Raw genomic sequence first — 18,268 nt, forward strand, 5'->3', positions numbered from 1 at the left:
CATTTTCTCCCTTTCCCCTATCTGAACTTCTTTGCAGACAGCGGAGGGCTGCAAAGAACATCCACCACTGACTCATGGGCGTAGCCAGAAACTGCTTTTAAAAACATTTTAGTCCCTACAAATTTCCCAATGTTAATTTTAAACTGTTATGTGTCTGCACTTCAGGATATAGTGTCTGCTCTGGAAGATCGCTTGCGCCCGCTTGTCCAGGCTGAGTTGTCTGTATTGGTGGACGTCCTTCATAGACCAGAGCTGCTCTTCCCAGAGAATACAGATGCAAGAAGGAAATGCGAAAGTGGAGGTTTCATCTGCAAGTGAGTGGTGGAGTTGTGTTTACTTAATCCTCTTCCAGTAAATCCTGGTCCTTTTTTCCTTTGTCTTCTAAACCATTATTTTAGGATGTTGCACCGTATTCTAATCTCAGCTTGTTATCATTTATCTTTGGTGAGATATTTGCAGATTTGCACATGGATCAGGCTGTCAGTAAAAGGTTCTGGATACAGGCAACATCTTTATGGTTGAAGAAAACTAAACTATACTGCAGGTGCTGTAACAGGAACACTGATCAATGGGGGCCCCAAAAATATGAAGTGCAGCTTCAACAACCTGGATGCAGAGTTATGGTTCACCATATTTCCCGCCGTGTGGGCAGTATCGGGACCAGTAGGACAGTGCCATTTTCTCAAGTTTCTTTTGAAGAAATTTCCATTTTGTTCTGCTGGTTCTCAGGATTTCAATGACAGAACTAGATGTGTGACTGCCCTCAAAAACAGCCTTCCCTCCATAATGACTTGTAAGATATATAAAAAAAGTGTAATGTCATATTAGCCCAGTTCACACATAACTCTTTAAGTCTTAACCATGGCTTAGCATGAACGAACAAATATGAAGGCTCCCGGAGATATGATCCTGGCTGATTTGCTCCTCCCTGGCCGTTCTACTCCTGTGGTGCACTGAACTAAGCCACAGTTTGCCATAGTGTGTCATCTGAACCCAGGCTCATGGTTTAGTGCTCTCAAAACAAACCATGAGCTATAACCATGTTGTTGTTTTTATCCCTGTGGTTTGCAGTTCATGGTTTGTCTGTGGTAGCTACACCACAACAGGTCAAGATGGGACAACAAGGTCAAGCAATCCTACAGAGCTTAGTGCAACACAAGCAGCAGAATGATTAGGGATGAGTAAGTGCCCAGAAGCTTGCCTTTCTTTAGGTTGTAGTTGTGTTCCTTTGTTCAGTCCTTCAGAACAATTCACAATGAAAGAGTCTGATAACTTTTAGACCATAAATACTTTTAGAGCAGGCATCCCCAAACTTCGGCCCTCCAGATGTTTTGGCCTACAACTCCCATGATCCTTAGCTAAGAGGACCAGTGGTCAGGGATGATGGAAATTGTAGTCCAAAACATCTGGAGGGCCGAAGTTTGGGGATGCCTGTTTTAGAGCATGAAAATAGGTAAGTGACCTAATAGCTTCCAAAAACAGCACCCCAGAATCACATGGTTCATTTGCCATCAATGAGGACTTACATTGAATGAAATACCATAACAGCACTTATAGATTCCTTATTCCATATTTAAAGCAGCCTTTATTTTATCATTATACCTTGTAGACCTTACATATAGGAGAATTGTGAGTCAAAATGACCTTGTTGTGTGACACCTATCACCAGTAACGCGGCAAATATAAACAACAGAAGAATATGGCATATGCTAGCCAACTTGTTCTCCCTCTTGACCCTTGATTTTAAATAGCCACGAATGCCTTCCTAACCAATTAGAATTTCTAGTACTGAAACAAACTGTGATCAATTGGTTGTTTTCAGGTTAATAAAACATACTAAACAGCTGCTGGAGGAAAATGAGGAGAAACTTTGTATTAAAGTATTACAGACACTCAGGGAAATGATGACCAAAGATAGAGGCTATGGAGAGAAGGTACTTTAATTTACCGTATATTATCTTGTCTTTTATTCTGTCTTTCTGTTTGCAGCGTAGTAAAAGAAACATCAGTACTGGGTCCTTATCTTTGTCTACTTTCTGCATTGTAAAAACATCTGAAACGTTGTGCACAATTGAATTGCTGCTGTTGTTATTATCCTAGGTATTTTTAAGACAGGCTGGGAATACCAAAGTACCTCAGCCATACCTTTTTCTTCGCTGTTGAGGATACCTGACCATAGAATGGCTTACTTGGCTTTTTATCACATAATGAATACAGAATCAAGGAGAAAGTGATTCTGGTTTTTTTCCCAGGGGTTCCCTTCCTACTCACTGCCTAAACAAATACTGAAAATATTGAAATCAGTGAAAATACTTGTAGGGCTGCTAGCCTAGGATAACCAATGGTTTAAATCAGAGGTGGCTATCCTGCAGCCTTTCAGGTGCTGTTGGACCTCAACTCCCACCAAGCCCAGCCAGCCGGCGGTCAAGGGTGATGGGAACTGTAGTCCAGCAAAACCCGGTGGGCCAAAGGACAGCCACCCCAATGTAAGCCCTAAACGATTGTTCTACTATACTTCACATGGTTTCCCAGGAGCCTTAGTGTAATAATAATAATAATAATAATAATAATAATAATAATAATAATAATACAGTAATAATATTGCATATGGTCTATGAAGTCCACTTGTATGAGGATAAACTATGTTACATCTGAATCCTAAGGTTATGTAAGTCTTGAGGTGCCAGTAAAGTTCACTCAGTTAAGAATCAGATAAGAAATTCAGGTGCTTCGTAAGAAACTAGCACACATGAGAGGTGAGCTCTTAAAACCCCTGACTCGGAGGCGGAAAAGCATTCTTGACTCCCTCTGTATTTATTAGTCCCAGAAGCCCTCCCTGCCAGCCATGGCTACATATAGGGAGGGGACAACAGGAAGATTTTACATTGTATTCCTATGATTTGCCACTTTTTTCTTTGCTACACACAGTATCCTACAAATACAATATTGGCGCTGGTTGTTGGTAGAGTATGCATTGTGGATCTTGGTGCTCTCCTATCACCTGGTTACTTGCAACTTCTCTTGTATTAATTCTTGTTTTCAACTTTTTCTCCTCCCTTTTCCCCACTTTCCAGTTGATTGCACTTGGCGAATTGGATAATGCTGAGGTTTTGCATTTTTTTCTTTTTCTCCAAAATGTACTGTTTGTAGCCTTGTAATCTGTCGTGCTGTTTTGCCAGTGCTTAAGCGTTGTGGTTCGTGTACTTGTGCTAGTGATGTAGTAGAATGTAACTTGCCAGTGCCTGCACTGAGGAAAAAAGTAATTATATTGTCTGTTATCCTTCAACATCAATTTTGTCCAAATGTCCTCTGGAGGCAACGTTTTTATCCTCTCTTGAAAGGTAGAATGGAGAGGTAGCCATCATTTCCATTACTAAATATAATGTAACGCCCCGCCCCACCCAAATATTATTTTTGTGTATTTAGAAGCAGTTAATGAAGATGCAAGGATGGAGGAGGTTTAACCCAGGCATCCCCAAACTTCGGCCCTCCAGATGTTTTGGCCTACAACTCCCATGATCCCTAGCTAACATGACCAGTGGTCGGGGAAGATGGGAACTGTAGTCCAAAACATCTGGAGGGCCGAAGTTTGGGGATGCCTGGTTTAACCCCTTTGTCTGCCATTCTAAGTAATTAAAATGTGGGAAAGACAACTAAAATATGGGATCCAAATGGTTTCACCGGGCTTGCATATAGACTTGAGCATGTCTAGTGAAGCTTTTGAGCCCATGCCGTATCTCAAATTGCCTTTTAAAGGACTTTCAGTTTCCAAAATAGTTTGCCATGCAGCAGGAAAGACTGCTGTTTTGAGAAATGCTGGCACTAAGCATGTTTAGATATGCAGAAATAGGGTAATGCCTTGGTTCCTGGAAACTGGCTGTTGCTACCTGGGAGACACCGCCCTATAACAGTGCAGTCCAATATTACTGTTTATATTGTTGATTAATTTCCCTAGGCTGACACCTAAACAGAGTGAGTCTTTCAGGGACTAGCTGACCCAAAGTTTTCATTCTAATAGAGAGCTGGGATCAGTGACGCTGAAAGATTTACATTTATCTCCTAAAGTGAAAAGCAGCCATACACCCTAAAACTTGGAGTGGAGATATGAATCTAGGTAACTGAATGGAAGAGCAAAACCAAGTGGTGAATTTTTATTGTGGATTAATGAATCAATCCAATCAATAAGACTGCAGCTTTGAAGGGGACACCTATAAAGCTAAATCTGCAATCCTTTGCATGTGGGAGTAGAACTATTGAATTCTAGAGCTTACTCTGAGTAGACATGGGTAGAACTGGGGTACACTTTAGGTAACTTGGAAAATGTACATTTTGAATACATAAAGACATTCATTGATGGGTGTTGAAATGTCTCTTAAGTATAGCAATTTTTCTTATTTCCCCATTGAATAGCTCTGAGAAAATGGTGAATGTTTATTTATAATATTTACATTTCACCTCTTTTGATCCCAAAGGTGGCTTAAAGTAGTTTGCAATAAGATGCACACAAAGTCCATACGATTCAGCAACCCTATGTCTCCTAGCTGATAGCAGAGGCCAGGATACATTTTGCTGCAGTCCCAGGGCAACTGGCAGTTGGGGAAGCTGAGAGTCTGGAAAGTGGTTGACTGGGAACAAGCCTACTGCAGCTGCTCCTTCTCAGGCAAATGGATAGGGCTTGGTTGCTTTTACTTTGGCTCAAGGTAGTAGTGTTGGTCATCTTCTCCGCTGCCAAATTTTCATTCCAATCCAAGTTGACTGCTGCTATTTAAATGTCACTAGGATGCTGACCTTTAAAGCCCTAAATGGCTTCGGTCCAGTATACCTGAAGGAGCGTCTCCACCCCCATTGTTCTACCCGGACACGCCAAGGGCCTTCTGGCAGTTCCCTTGCTACGAGAAGCCAAGTTACAGGGAACCAGGCAGAGGGCCTTCTCGGTAGTGGCACCCACCCTGTGGAACGCCCTCCCATCAGAGGTCAAAGAAAACAACAATTACCCGACCTTTTCAAGGCATCTTAAGGCAGCCCTATTTAGGGAAGCTTTTAATGTTTGATGGATTTCTGTATTTTAATGTTTTGTTGGAAGCTGCCCAGAGTGGCTGGGGGAACCCAGCCAGATGGGCAGGGTATAAATAATTAATAAATAAATAAATAAATAAATTATTTATTTATTTATTTATTTATTTATTTATAGGATCTGGTCTATGTCTACATTGCTACAGTATTAGGGACTCTAGGACCTAGATGCTTCCAAGGTTCTGGAAGAGAGCATAAGCTAAGTGGCAGAGTTGATTGAGTGTAAGCATATTGTAGCCTTTTTGTATTGATGTGTTGGCTTTTTTTTATAAAGAAATTGTACCAAAGTGAACTGCTTCCTAGAATGCTGTATTGGAAATCTGCTGTCTCCAAGGTGCTAAGTTATTCTTCAGCCTCATCCTAGACCACGTTGGCTTCAAAGTATAGGTCAGCTTTCCCCAACCAGATGCCCTCTAGATGTTTTGGATCACAGCTGCTTAGAGGGTTGATGAGAGTAGCAGTCAAAAACATACTGCAGGCACTGAGTTGGAGAAGGCTGGTGTAGAGAAGCTTCATGTGTTTCTCTAATTTGTGACAAATTTAGATGGAGTTTGGGGCTGTTAGGTTTTTTTTGCTTTGATTTTCATTTAAACTCTTTCCTCTTCCCCACCCAAGTCTCTGGCCATTGTAGCCTGCTGTGTTTTGCAGTAAATCAACTAGAGTGATCAGGCTCGATTTAGAACTTAGGCTCTTGATTTCAAGTAAGAACTTTGTTGGCTGCCTTGCGTGGAAGGATTTCATGCTTCAAGCAGGTGTGTTTATAAATAGAGGAAATGAGCGCTGTCTGTTTATTAAAAGTGTCTTCTGGCAGTGGTTTGGATTCCCTGAAGCCTCTGTAAGGAAGCCAAAGTGTTTTCCTTTGCGTGATTTCCACCAGCAACTGTAAAAGTGTGCAATGAAAGAAACTCACCCTTTTAGTGTTCATTCTGATAAAATATGCTCTTGCAAGTCCGATTATTTGCTCATCCTCTTTGCCAGCCCAACTAGATGTCTTTTGTTTCTGACCTGTATAGAATTGCAGGTTTCTTCCACAAGGTTTCATGCACTAGAACCCACTTTGTCCAATGCAGAAATAAAAGCAGCAGTACTTATTTTTGTGGGTGTGTGTCCTACATTTAACTAGTGCTTTGTACTGATCACCAGCAGCACATAGTGTGTGACACATTAAGTAAAGAAATGGATCCTGGCTAGGCTGACAAAAAATAGCAGTAGCCTAGTGCAATGGTTAACCAAGCTGTGGAGTTTTCCAAATAAGAAATACCCCATTTATACCAATGGAATTTCTGCTTGAAGTGCTGGGCTTTCAACTTAACACTCCATTGCTGCAGTTGTGGACCGGCTGCTGATAAGCAAATTCCTTTTGGAGTGAGAAGCATTGGTTATATTAAACCTAACCTCAGAACAAGTATCAGAAGAAGAAAGGTGAGATAAAAATACAGTGAATAGTAATTATGCAGTCATGAAACTGCTGCCTTAAAGTAGAAGAACAGGAGAATAAGAACTCTCCAACTCCTGGAAACTCCTTCAGCAGTTCTGCTAGGAAAAATGCAGGGCCGTCTTCAGCAGATCGCGCGCCCTGGTGCTGAGGGGCGGAGATCGCTCCGCCGCCCGCCCCGCCCTCGCAGGGCGCAATTGGTTTCCGCGCGGCGCCCTCCTTGCCAGGCCGGAGCCCAGCTTACCGGCCCCCCGCCGTGGTGCACTGCGCCACCGGGGGTCTATGTAGAGCCGGCCCTGGAAAAATGAAGGAAACAGAAAACCTTGGGTAACAATTACCCTAATGTGCACAGTAACTCTTGGAATAGAGGCAAGTACATGCCATCTTAGGTGAATCTGGCCATTGAAGGGGATTGAACTAATGGGAAATGAAGAACTAACTCATTAGAAGGGTCCCCCTCGGAAGGTTGTGAACTTTCCTTCCTTGGAGTTTTTTAATCAGAGGTTGGATGGCCACCTGTCACAGATACTTTAGTTGAGATTCCTGCATTCCATGTGGTTGGACTAATCACCCTTGGGGTCCCTTCCAACTCTATGATTCTATGGTGTTTCCTACATACCACCAGCTTCAGAGCTTTGTTGCCCAAGAACCTTATGTGAAATGGGTTTCTGTGCTGGGAGGAATATATATATATATATATATATATATATATATATATATATATATGCATGTAGGACTAATAAAACTTTAATTTTGTATTTCTGCTGGTTACATAACTGGATTAACTGCCCTGTATTGATCTTGGAGGCGTGTTGTTCCTTCAGTAGCAACTGGATATGTTAAGTAAGCCTTATCTCTTTTTTTTTTAAAAAAAAGGAGGAAGAGGAGTAATTGAAAATTTTAATGGCCTTGATAAAGTAAGTTGTAAAGCAGAAGGAATCAAATGGAACGCTGGAGTGAGATATATTGCTTTTAGAAGAACTGATCACTCTTCTGAAACTATTAAACTTTGCCTGAAGGGGGCATTCTGGTGATGCTGAATGGAACAGAGAGATGTCCTACTTGCCTTCTCTCTCTCCCTCCCTCCCTCCTACATTGCAGTGAACTGCTCAGTTGGGCACCTGCCAACAACCAAGCAGCAGTTACATAACAGGCATCTTTTTTTTCCTCTTCCTGGAATTTAGGCTCGCTGCTGATGTGTGACCTTCAGCAGTAATTGCCAATAAAATGTGGTGGAGCTGTTTACTGTTAGTTCAGCCCAGACTCTGGCTGTCAGTATCCCAGACTATGCTGGCAGATACTGCAGTCTGTGCGGTTGCTAAAGCATTTCTTTCTTTCTTTTTTTAAAAAAGCAGCAACATTAAAATGCTAATACAGCTTCAAGGAAGCATACAGGGAACCGTGCCCAAAGCTATAATAGTGCTGTAAAGGCAAGAGAGGTGGGTGCATACTGAAAGAAAGGGAATATTTTATAACCAGCCCTATGCTGGAGAATTTGCTTGTCTATAAAAGACTTTGGTCCAGATTACTAAGCGGCTCATTATGCTTAAGTGATTGTATTTAAAGAGAGCTCCCCCATCCCCATATATATATTTTCAAGCGTACATCATAAGCAAATTTGCATTTATTATCAAAGACAACCGACAGGATAAGGGAGTATTTTTGAGCCTTTGCCTTTTTGGCTGCATGCCAGGCAGGCATTCAACAAATGAAGATTTTCCCATGGCCACAGTTTTATAACCGTTGGGTGTTTTGCCAGAAGAAAGGGCAGCAGCTCCAGTAGGGTGTGGAACAAGAAAGGGGGAAAGAGAAGCATTTCAAGACTAGTCATAATATTGAGTGTTTTCAGCCAAGTGTTTCATGCCTCTCCTCTCTTACATAGAAGCTGTAGATTGCTGTTGGAGGGGAGGGGTCAGTCCACTAATGTAACTAACCTTGCCAGCATTGCCTTGATATGTTACCGATTCAGGGAAGGTTTTCGTTTTAAGTTCATCGTGTTCTCCCTCAAAGAGGGCACATGTTGCAGTGAGACCTGGAGACCGACCTCCTGTGTTGTGGGTGGGTAAGATTGGTCAGTCACAACGCCTGATTGGTAGGTCCCTCGATGTTGGGTTCAATCTGGCTAATGGGGTGCAGCCCAAATGGATTGAGGGACCTATATATACCCATGCACGTGACCCAGAGCTTCCTCTTTCAGTGCGTGCATTCGGAAAACCCGCCCACCTCTCCCTACTTTTAGGGCTTTGTTGTGCTTCACCTTGATATGCCGTCGTGTGTCGTCTGTCATTGGGACAGAGGCATGGCAGGAACTTCCCCCACTTGGCTGGTGCCATTTGGGTTTCACCTGCCGCATAGCAAATCATCACAACTTGTAAGGTTGCGGATAGGCACTGGTTCGGGTGATAGGGATGGGAGAACGCTCTCGCCATCCCTATGTGAAGGGTATTCCATTAAAGGAATCCAGGGACTCGAATGGTTTGGTCAACCCCTGTGAGGTGGTTGTGCCCATGCCTGAGTCCAGGGGGGCATCTGGGTGGTGGACATAGCCTGTTCCAGCTTTCCACCTATCCGGGTGTTCACCCTTGACTGACCTATGCTGGTGCCCTGGGTCATCGCTACCTGCAAGGGTGCAGGGAGCTAGTCGAACCAGAGCCTCACTTTCTGTAATCAATAAAGTTGTGGCCTAAATTCTGCCAAAAACCAAACCAAAATTTGAGCCAAGTGTGAATTTATTTAGTGGGGAGGTCTCTGGGTCTGAACACGCAACTCCCTGCATGGAAGGAAGAGGGAAGTAAGACACACACATGCAACACTGTGTGAACAGAGTTTTGTTAACACATAAGGACTTTCCTCTCCAAAATCTTCTGTGGAGTGTCCCCCAAGTTGCTGGAACACATTTTGATGGGTGTAGGGCTGCAGAGGAGAGGAGGGGGAAGTTTCAGTGCACAAGCAGACCAGTATTGTTGGATACAAGCATGTACAAATAAAAAATCTGGGGGACAGCATACTATAATTTGGAGAACAGCATACTATATCCCAAAGATCATAGAATGTATGTATGTGTGTGAAATTTTTCAATTCATGTTTTTGCATACAGTGGTACCTCGCTAGACGAATGCCCTGCTAGACAAATTTTTCGCTAGACGAATGGGTTTTGCGATCGGAGGTTGTCTCGCAAGACAAATTTGTTTTGTGAAAAATTCGTCTAGCAAATTGCGGTTTCCCATAGGAATGCATTGGAATTCAATTAATGCGTTCCTATGGGCAAATAAAAAATAAAGAATTTCCATGCATTCCTATGGGATTCGCTAGATGAATTTTTCGCAAAACGAATTGACTCACAGAACGAATTAAATTCGCCTTGCAAGGCACCACTGTATTTGCTTTTAATCTGTTTTTATGCTTTGCATGTCACTTTAGGATTAGCTTAGAAAAAAATATCCATTGGAAATAGGAATGCTGAAATTTTGGGACACACAGTTAAACTTGTAATTTTGCTGACTAAAAGTACTTTAAGGAAACTGCCCTAAGCCACAAATAGGGATAAGAATAGCTCCAGGTGTGCTATTCAGGTTATGTCTCCTTAAAAACGTTCTGTTCTCATTTTAATGGTCACTTAAACTGAAGAGTAATGAAGTGGACTTGTGATTATTTTGTACCAAAATGCACTGGTACATTCTTTGAAAGTATGAAATATATTTTAATGACTGAAAAAATGAGTTGAGGTTTAGCAAACACCTTCAAAGTATGATTTATTTTAAATAAAACGTGAGTATCTATAGCTTCCAGAGCTGTATGCTTTACACATGTATATTTTCTGATAGCTGAACATTTCCTTCATTCATTTTCTCTCCTAGTTAAATAATAATAATCAGAGTTTGAAACCTGTCTTCTCTTCTTCCAACAGCCCAGGTGAAAATCAATCACCATTTTGGTGGTAACACTAAACCATATTTCAGTGCTACACTAACGAGGCTGCTTCTGTCTCAAGCTTCAGGGCTCCCATTCCCTCTTTTCTGATGCATCCCAGAAGAGGAAATAAGTAGCATTAATGTCCAGAAAGGATAAACTCTGCTTAGTTTAAACTATGGTTCATTGAAACAAGCAGAAATAAATCTGTCGTTTCTGAAGCTAGAATATTCCAAGGATAGGGTTGCCAGACTCAATAGAGGACAGGACTTCTGTGCCTTTAATTGCCCTGCTCTCTTTTGAGTCTGGAAACCTTAAAGAGAAACCAGCAGACCCTTTGCTTGGAAATTAAACCCATAGGTTAAAGCAGCCTTCTCCCATTACCAAAGTCCCCTCCAGATTATTATTTTTTTAGACTACAACTTGGCTGGGCTAACTGGGGCTGCAGTCCAAAATATGTGATGGTCATCAGATTGGGGCATGCTGGTTCAAACTAAAGGTGGGCCAAACATTATTCTCCAATTTCATAGGTCCATTCGTTACCTGCAACACCAATGAAATTGGGTGGCGCTGTGGGTTAAACCACAGAGCCTAGGGCTTGCCGATCAGAAGGTTGGCGGTTCGAATCCCCGCAACGGGGTGAGCTCCCGTTGTTCGGTCCCTGCTCCTGCCAACCTAGCAGTTCGAAAGCACAATAAAGTGCAAGTAGATAAATAGGTACCGCTCTGGCGGGAAGGTAAATGACATTTCTGTGTGCTGCTCTGGTTCTGCTGGCCACATGACTCAGAAGCTGTACGCCGGCTCCCTCGGCCAGTAAAGTGAGATGAGCGCTGCAACCCCAGAGTCATCTGCAACTGGATCTAATGGTCAGGGGTCCCTTTACCCTTTACCTTTACCCTTTTTTAACTGTACAATGTGGCCAAGGAATCTTTATTACCTTTTATGTGGGGGCTTTTAAATGGTTTTAAGAGCGGTGAAGACTACTCAATTTTTATATGGTATGCTCCCCAACTTGCTTACGCACTTACCCCAAAAATCCAAATCATTTTACCTAAACTGTTTATGCTTGTCATACAGCAAGGATGGGGAAACTGCCCCCCATAAGCCAGATATGTTTTACCCATAAGACTCTTTTTGCCAAGCCATATCCCTTACATATCTACCTCCCCTTACCCACGTGCAGGCAATTAAGGGTGGGGCTCGGCCGAAGGGCCTTTCTACAGCGGTTTCCAAACACAAATCATAGGGCTTGCAAAGGGCTTTGCATAGTGATTCCTAAATGCACGGTCTGTTCAAGAGGCAACAGCACAGGCCTCCAATGCCTCCCTTTCCAAGATGGATCCCAGCCCCTCTTCCTGCTTCTTCGTCCAAGCCACCCTTGCTTGAAAACTCCCTTTTCCTGTCCCCTCAAACACACACCCTTATTCCCGAGGCTAAAGTATTCCTCTTCTCAGTGGCCCATCAAAACCTTTTGTCATGTTAACAAGTTTGCTCTTTACTAAGCCAGCCAACCTTTGCAGCTTGCATTCTCCTTTCCTATCACAAATAACTAAAACCCTGGCATTCGTTAATTTCTCATCTATAACACCATAAACAATGACTAAATTCTCTTTTGAGATTTGTTGTTTCAGCTGTATATGCACTTAACCATTACAGTAACTTTACTTTGCTAAATCTTTGATACATAATATGTAAATAGTTGGCCAAGAAAAGTCCCCCTTTACTAAGCAACAGTATAGCAAAACAGCAGGGAAATGCTTTCAGAATTAATTTTTGGGGGGAATGGAACTCTTTCCTTAACTGCTTGTACCTTGCAATCCTGTTGTTAAAAGGTGGTAATATTGGAGTGAATGGGCCTTGGAGTTGTAGGCAAGCTATTTAACATTTTAATACACTTTGGACAGGAAGAAAACTATTTTGTTTAAAACTTCCAGTATGATCTGAAAAGAGGATAGATATACCAGAATGAGCTAGATGTTAGGTGAAGGAGGATAAGCTCCTACAGCTGTTTCTCATTTAAGGGTTTATGAAGTCTCCTGAAAACAAACATCCATCATCTTGAAACAACAACTACCAGACTTTTAGAAGACATCTGAAGGTAGCCTTGTTTAGGGAAGCTTTTAATGTTTGATGGATTACTATATCAGTGTTTCTCAACCTTTTTTGGGCCACGGCACACTTGTTCCATGAAAAAAATCACGAGGCACACCACCATTAAAAAAGTTTAAAAAATTAACTCTGTGCCGCCCTATATTATAATTATGACTGTAAGAAACACTTGCCAAATATTGCTTTCCGGCGGGTCAGACTTTTGTATTGGCGGCCGCCAGGCTCGTTTGCACCGAGCTTTGGGAAAGAGGAGGAGAAATATTGCTTTCCGGCGGGTCAGCGTTGTTTATTGGCGGCCACCAGGCACGTGACAATGCAAATCACCCTTCTCGTCGCCGCACGTCGCGGCACACCAGCCAGCGTCTCGTGGCACACTAGTGTGCCGCGGAACAGTGGTTGAGAAACGCTGTACTATATTATAATATTTTGTTGGAAGCCGCCCAGAGTGGCTGGGAAAGCCCAGCCAGATGGGTGGGGTATAAATAATAATAATAATAATTAATATATATTTTTTATTATTATTATTATTATTATTATTATTATTATTATTATTATACTAGTTCAGGGAAAGAGACCACTCCAGAAATAGTTGGGCATTGTACAAGATTGTCTGGGAGTTAGCAGCTCATAACGTTCTTTGGCAAGACTTTAATTTACACGTATTTTCAGAAATAGACCCGAATCTTGCCGTTCCATATATTTAAACCTATTATGAGAAGCATCCCTTTTACGTGTAACATGACCGAATTCCAAGTCGTCATCATTATTACTTCTACTACTGCTGCTGTTACAGGTGATAGTCCAGTGCTTGGTGTGTCTGTGTGATGTAGTTTGCGTTCAGTTTCCTTGTGTTATCTAGGTGTTTCATTGTGCATGCAGTCTTGGTTTGCAATAGATGTTCATGTTTTTAATGGATTTTAGTATAGTCATTTAAATTTTGAATATGTTCCTTAGTCATTTTTTAAACATTTAAATGCTGAAAGCATTACTGATCAGCTATGCAAACATTCTGTTTTGCTGCTGCTCATAGCAAATCTGTACCACATATATTGTGAAAGAGGAAGGTTTGGTATTGGAAAAGGTGAGAATCTAATTGTGTATTCTTGGACATGGCATTCCTGCTCGTGTATGTCTTGAACATTTTTTCTTCCATTATTTTGGACTGGAGGTGAGAAGTCCACTGTACAGTAATTAAATGAATAAAAGGGAACTGTATGAACTGGGACCAGATATTTAACACTACATCCCTAGCATATTGATGTTTGCAGAACTGGGATTGGCATTTCTGAGCAAGATATGCATGTAGCCATTGTGCTGATGACCATGTACTTTATTGTACATATTGTACTTTATTGTACATACAGATTGTACATATGTACATATTGTACATGACCTATTTTTCCAAGGATTTTTTTTTGGGGGGGATGGGGGACAGGATTCTGTACTGTTGTCAAATTAGTATTTTGTTGTCTTGTAAAATAAAAAGTCAGTATCTCCATGTGCCAACCATTGGTTTACAGGAAAGATTGATGACTAATGAATTTTCTTTTTACAATTTTGCTTTTAAATAGCTGCCACAGTCACCAGAAATGGAAAGCTCCATAGAGGTCTGTCACTCGCTCACCTATATTTGTAAAACATACAAATATTGGTGGTTTTAAAAGTAGCTGTGGTTGGATGTCTGTCTGTCTTTTTGGTGGTTCCAATTCCGTTCAGATCAGTAAAGTTTAGCCAGTGGTCTCTGCATGTGTTCAACTGCTTGGATTATAGTGCTAAGTGGACAAATTCATCCTGGTTCACTAAAAAAGAGAGAGAGAGAAATGGAAAAATAAAACAGCAAAGGGCTATGTCTATTAACTCTGATAGATGCCTAACTACACCTTACTATCAAAGAAATATTGAACACTTCAAAAAGCTGGAATATTTAGATATAACTGCAATGTACTTACAGTCTCTTGAAATTCAAAATACCTATCACCTTGGTGTAGCAAGAGAAACCTGTACTTGGATCTCCATTTGCAGTAGGTTGCCCTTCAGCTGTGTGTTTCTGTTTTTATTATTTATCTTTTTAACTGTTATACTACTTTTCATGAGGCTTTTGAAGTGGAACATGATGCCCATTAATCTTGTAGGTCGTGTAATCCTGTCTGAAAATAAGCTACTTGTACTTTAAATGGATTTACTGACCTTTTCTTACAGGATGACTCAGTAACATAATGAACATGCATGTATTGGGAAAGTGTAGTTCAGTGTTTTGTATGCGTAAACATTGGTGACGTGTCATGTGTGAACGTTTTATAAGAGAGAGTACTTTGCATGTTACTTGCAGACTTTTTTTCTTTTGTTTTGGGGTGATATCCAGTATTAGGCATACAGTAGATTTTGGTCAATTGATTTCAGTGGGTCCACTTAACTCAGGGTACCCCAGTAAAGGATCCAGAGGGAAAGTTCCGTCCAGTGGTCCAGACGGGGGCCATTGGGCCATAGAACACCCTACTGGCGCCCTGGTGGGATTGCCTCATTTGATCATGGGGAGATCCTTGAATCCCTGATCAACCCTGAAGGAATAATCAATCAGCAAGTGGGTTGGTTGATTTAGGATACACACTCAGTGCCTACTCCAAAGTCCACTACATCTGTAATCAATGAAGTTGTGGCCAATTTAAATGCCAGATTATTATCTTGTCATCATTCCTGCTATTACAAAATCACCACCCAGGTGACTGGCTCACTGTGCTTAGACCCACGATCAGACTTACATGCGCCCCTTTCTTCCTCTTCTCGAGAGGAAATTAAAAGCTATTGGTTTTAAACTAACCAGAGTTCCTAGAATTCAGACATAGCAAACAACTATGATTAGTTTAAAATCAGAAGTGGATGCTTTGTGTTTTCTCCTCGGGTCTGTGCTAGAGGGAGGAGAAGGGGAATGTCTAAAGCCACAACTCACTGTGGCTTCTGCACTGAACACTAAACCATAGTTTATCTTATGTACAAACCAGACCAAATTTCTAAAACATTTCTTTAAAAACTAATAATGAAGGCTGGCAATAAAAAGACCCACTTTTAGTGTTGGCCCTTCTTTTAAAGTTATCATTTCTAGTTTACATCAAGCAGAAATGAAGCACTTTTTCTTAAGATCTATTTTTTGAAACAGAGATTTGGAGTGAATTGTGTCCAGAATAACTTCACATTAAACTGTGACGTTTCTGTATATTGCATGGAGGCAACCATTGGCAATTTCTATTTCTCTTCATTCACTATGGTTAGGTAGAGAAGGAATGCTAGAGTCAGTGCTATCAAAGCTAGATGAATATTGAACAAATTCATTGCAGCAACTAGTTAGTTATTGGTGCTAAATTTATTTAGTGTCTCTTTAGTATCAGACTTTAAAACAGAATTTTTGCATACTCGCCAGGAGCTTGATCAAAGTCTACCACAGAGACAGCTTGAAGATCATAAAAGGGTACGTATATTCTGTGGTGGTGTTTAGGTTTAATATGTTGGGTGCTAATTACACCTGGGCTTTCCTTGTTCCTTTTTCTCACTTTTTAAATAACTTAAAGAAAATGTGGAAGTAGCTGAAGGATCCGTCTGTTTGTTGTTGTTGCAAATTTCAAAAAATAAATAAAAATGAACAAAGATGACAAATACCATTTGATAAGTCCAGATTAGATTCTGGAGGCTTTCAAATGTTAGCGAATGTGTGGGTGTGTTCTTTTATTTATTTTTTAATGGTGTGTAATGCCACCTGACTTGTGACATATGACATTGTCAATTAATTTAATATAGATGTAGCTGCAGTGGCAACTGGTAGTAAATGTTTTAGAAATTAGGGCTTGCTTTCAGGGGGAAAACATTGGTGCAATGTCTCTTTCCTTATATAATGTGTTCTGTACCATAGATCCAGGGCTTCAGTTTTGGGGGGAAGCCTACAACATTGATGAAGCCCCTCTCCCCACTTGTAGTAAAACTATGTCCCTCAAAGTCTTCTAAAGCTGTAATTTAGAGGGCATATCTCTCTAGGGGTACTGTAATATTGCAATATTCCGCTGCATAGACTATAGAAACAGAGGTCTCTTCACTTGACCATCCCAGTAGTCCTAAAGCTCAGGATTTATTTTAACATAATCAGTTGGAAAACTCTTGCAGCCAGTGCTGAAATATAGCGGCAGAATACATGAAATTATTTGTGTTTTTTCCAGTAGCCTACTGTCAATGCATGATTTTAGCAACCTGATTTCTTTCTTTACTGGAAGTAACACAGGTGCCCCATGCTGATATTATGAAGAGGCATGCCTACTTTTTCCTACTGGGCTTGAGGATCAATACTACTGTTCCATATTCTGTAGATCAGCTTTTGCCAATCTTTTTTGGCCCCGTGGGCACATTTTCAAACAGGAGGAACTATTGTGGGCGCTGCGCACACCCTGAACAAAAACCGCATACTGCAACCTGAACTTCAGCCAAGACAGTTGGAGGGGGCCCTACAGGAACTGAGAAAGACTTCTGTGGGCCAGTTGTTATGGCAACTGGTAGTAAATATTGTAGAAATAATAATATAAAACTCCGCTCTAGCACTTCATTAACATAAATAAATTTTCTCCTAGGGGGAGGAAATGCAATATAATTGGATGCCTATTAAACTTGCCTGGGTCTGTTGTATGTGCTTTGCTTACAGCCTTGCCAACTGTGCAGGATTGATGTCAACATAGACAGCTATGCAGATTTTGTTGTTTCCTTCTAATTAACTCACCCCATGATTGTTTGAATTGGGTTTTTGTGAGGTCTGTATTGTCATTAATGCTTCATTGTGATGCTGAACTACTACTACTACTACTACTACTTCTTCCACCACCACCACCACCACCACTAAATACCATTGATTTATTAATAATCTCCTAAACAACCATCTAAAGGCAATTTACACTAAAAATTATTAAAAGCAGTTCAAGCACAAAAAAATACATTTAGAACAAGACGGAAACCATACAAAATAGATGTTTCTGTAGCTAGGAAAGCCCGACAGAACAAAAATATATTCAGTTGTTTCTGGAAAATGCTGATAGTGGGTACTCTTAACAGAATATTTTGGTGGAACATGTTCCACAATGTGTTTTTTTGTGGCAGAAATAACTCGAGAGAGAAAGGTGGAGTTTGCTCTCGTTAAAAGAGATGCTTAAAATACATTTGAGTCTCTGGACTGGCTCACTCACTGTGTCACAGATCATTGTTCCATGGTGGAAGGAATGGATTGTGTGCTTCTCCTTACCATGTCTATGAGGCACTGTTCTACCTCAGCGACAGAGCACATGCTTTGCATGCAAAAGGCTCCAGGTTCAGTCCCTGACAAACAGTAATGAGCTGAGTGGACCAAAGATCTGGATCTGAATAAGACAGTTTCCTTTGTTTCTATGGTTTCTATGCCTAAACCAGTGTGCAGAGCATGCAGTTTGTTTGATCCTTGCATCTTGTTGGAGGGAGTAGATCAGGGGTCCCCAAACTAAGGCCCGGGGGCCGGATGCGGCCCAATCGCTTTCTAAATCCGGCCTGCGAACAGTCCGGGAATGAGCATGTTTCTACATGAGTAGAATGTCTCATTTTATTTAAAATGCATCTCTGGGTTATTTGGGGGGCATAGGAATTCGTTCATATTTTTTTCCAAAATATAGTCCGGCCCCCCACAAGGTCTGAGGGACAGTGGACCGGCCCCCTGCTGAAAAAGTTTGCTGACCGCTGGAGTAG

The 18,268-nt window shown here is 41.3% G+C and overlaps 1 protein-coding gene across 7 annotated transcripts in view; it reads left to right on the forward strand.

Annotated features, from left to right (window-relative positions):
* Positions 1-18,268, forward strand: part of ITPR1 (inositol 1,4,5-trisphosphate receptor type 1) — a 216,163-nt gene that overhangs the window by 126,958 nt on the left and 70,937 nt on the right. For 4 of the 7 annotated variants that reach the window (XM_060271356.1, XM_060271357.1, XM_060271358.1 and 1 more), the window contains 3 exons: positions 166-314; positions 1,823-1,934; positions 15,942-15,989. In XM_060271356.1, the coding sequence (XP_060127339.1) occupies positions 166-314; positions 1,823-1,934; positions 15,942-15,989 (309 nt within the window). The remainder of the gene's footprint in view (positions 1-165; positions 315-1,822; positions 1,935-15,941; positions 15,990-18,268) is intronic. The other 3 variants (XM_060271359.1, XM_060271361.1, XM_060271362.1) reach the window with 1 other exon arrangement.

Source organism: Zootoca vivipara, chromosome 2, assembly GCF_963506605.1.
Source record: "Zootoca vivipara chromosome 2, rZooViv1.1, whole genome shotgun sequence".
NCBI classification, from domain to species: domain Eukaryota; kingdom Metazoa; phylum Chordata; class Lepidosauria; order Squamata; family Lacertidae; genus Zootoca; species Zootoca vivipara.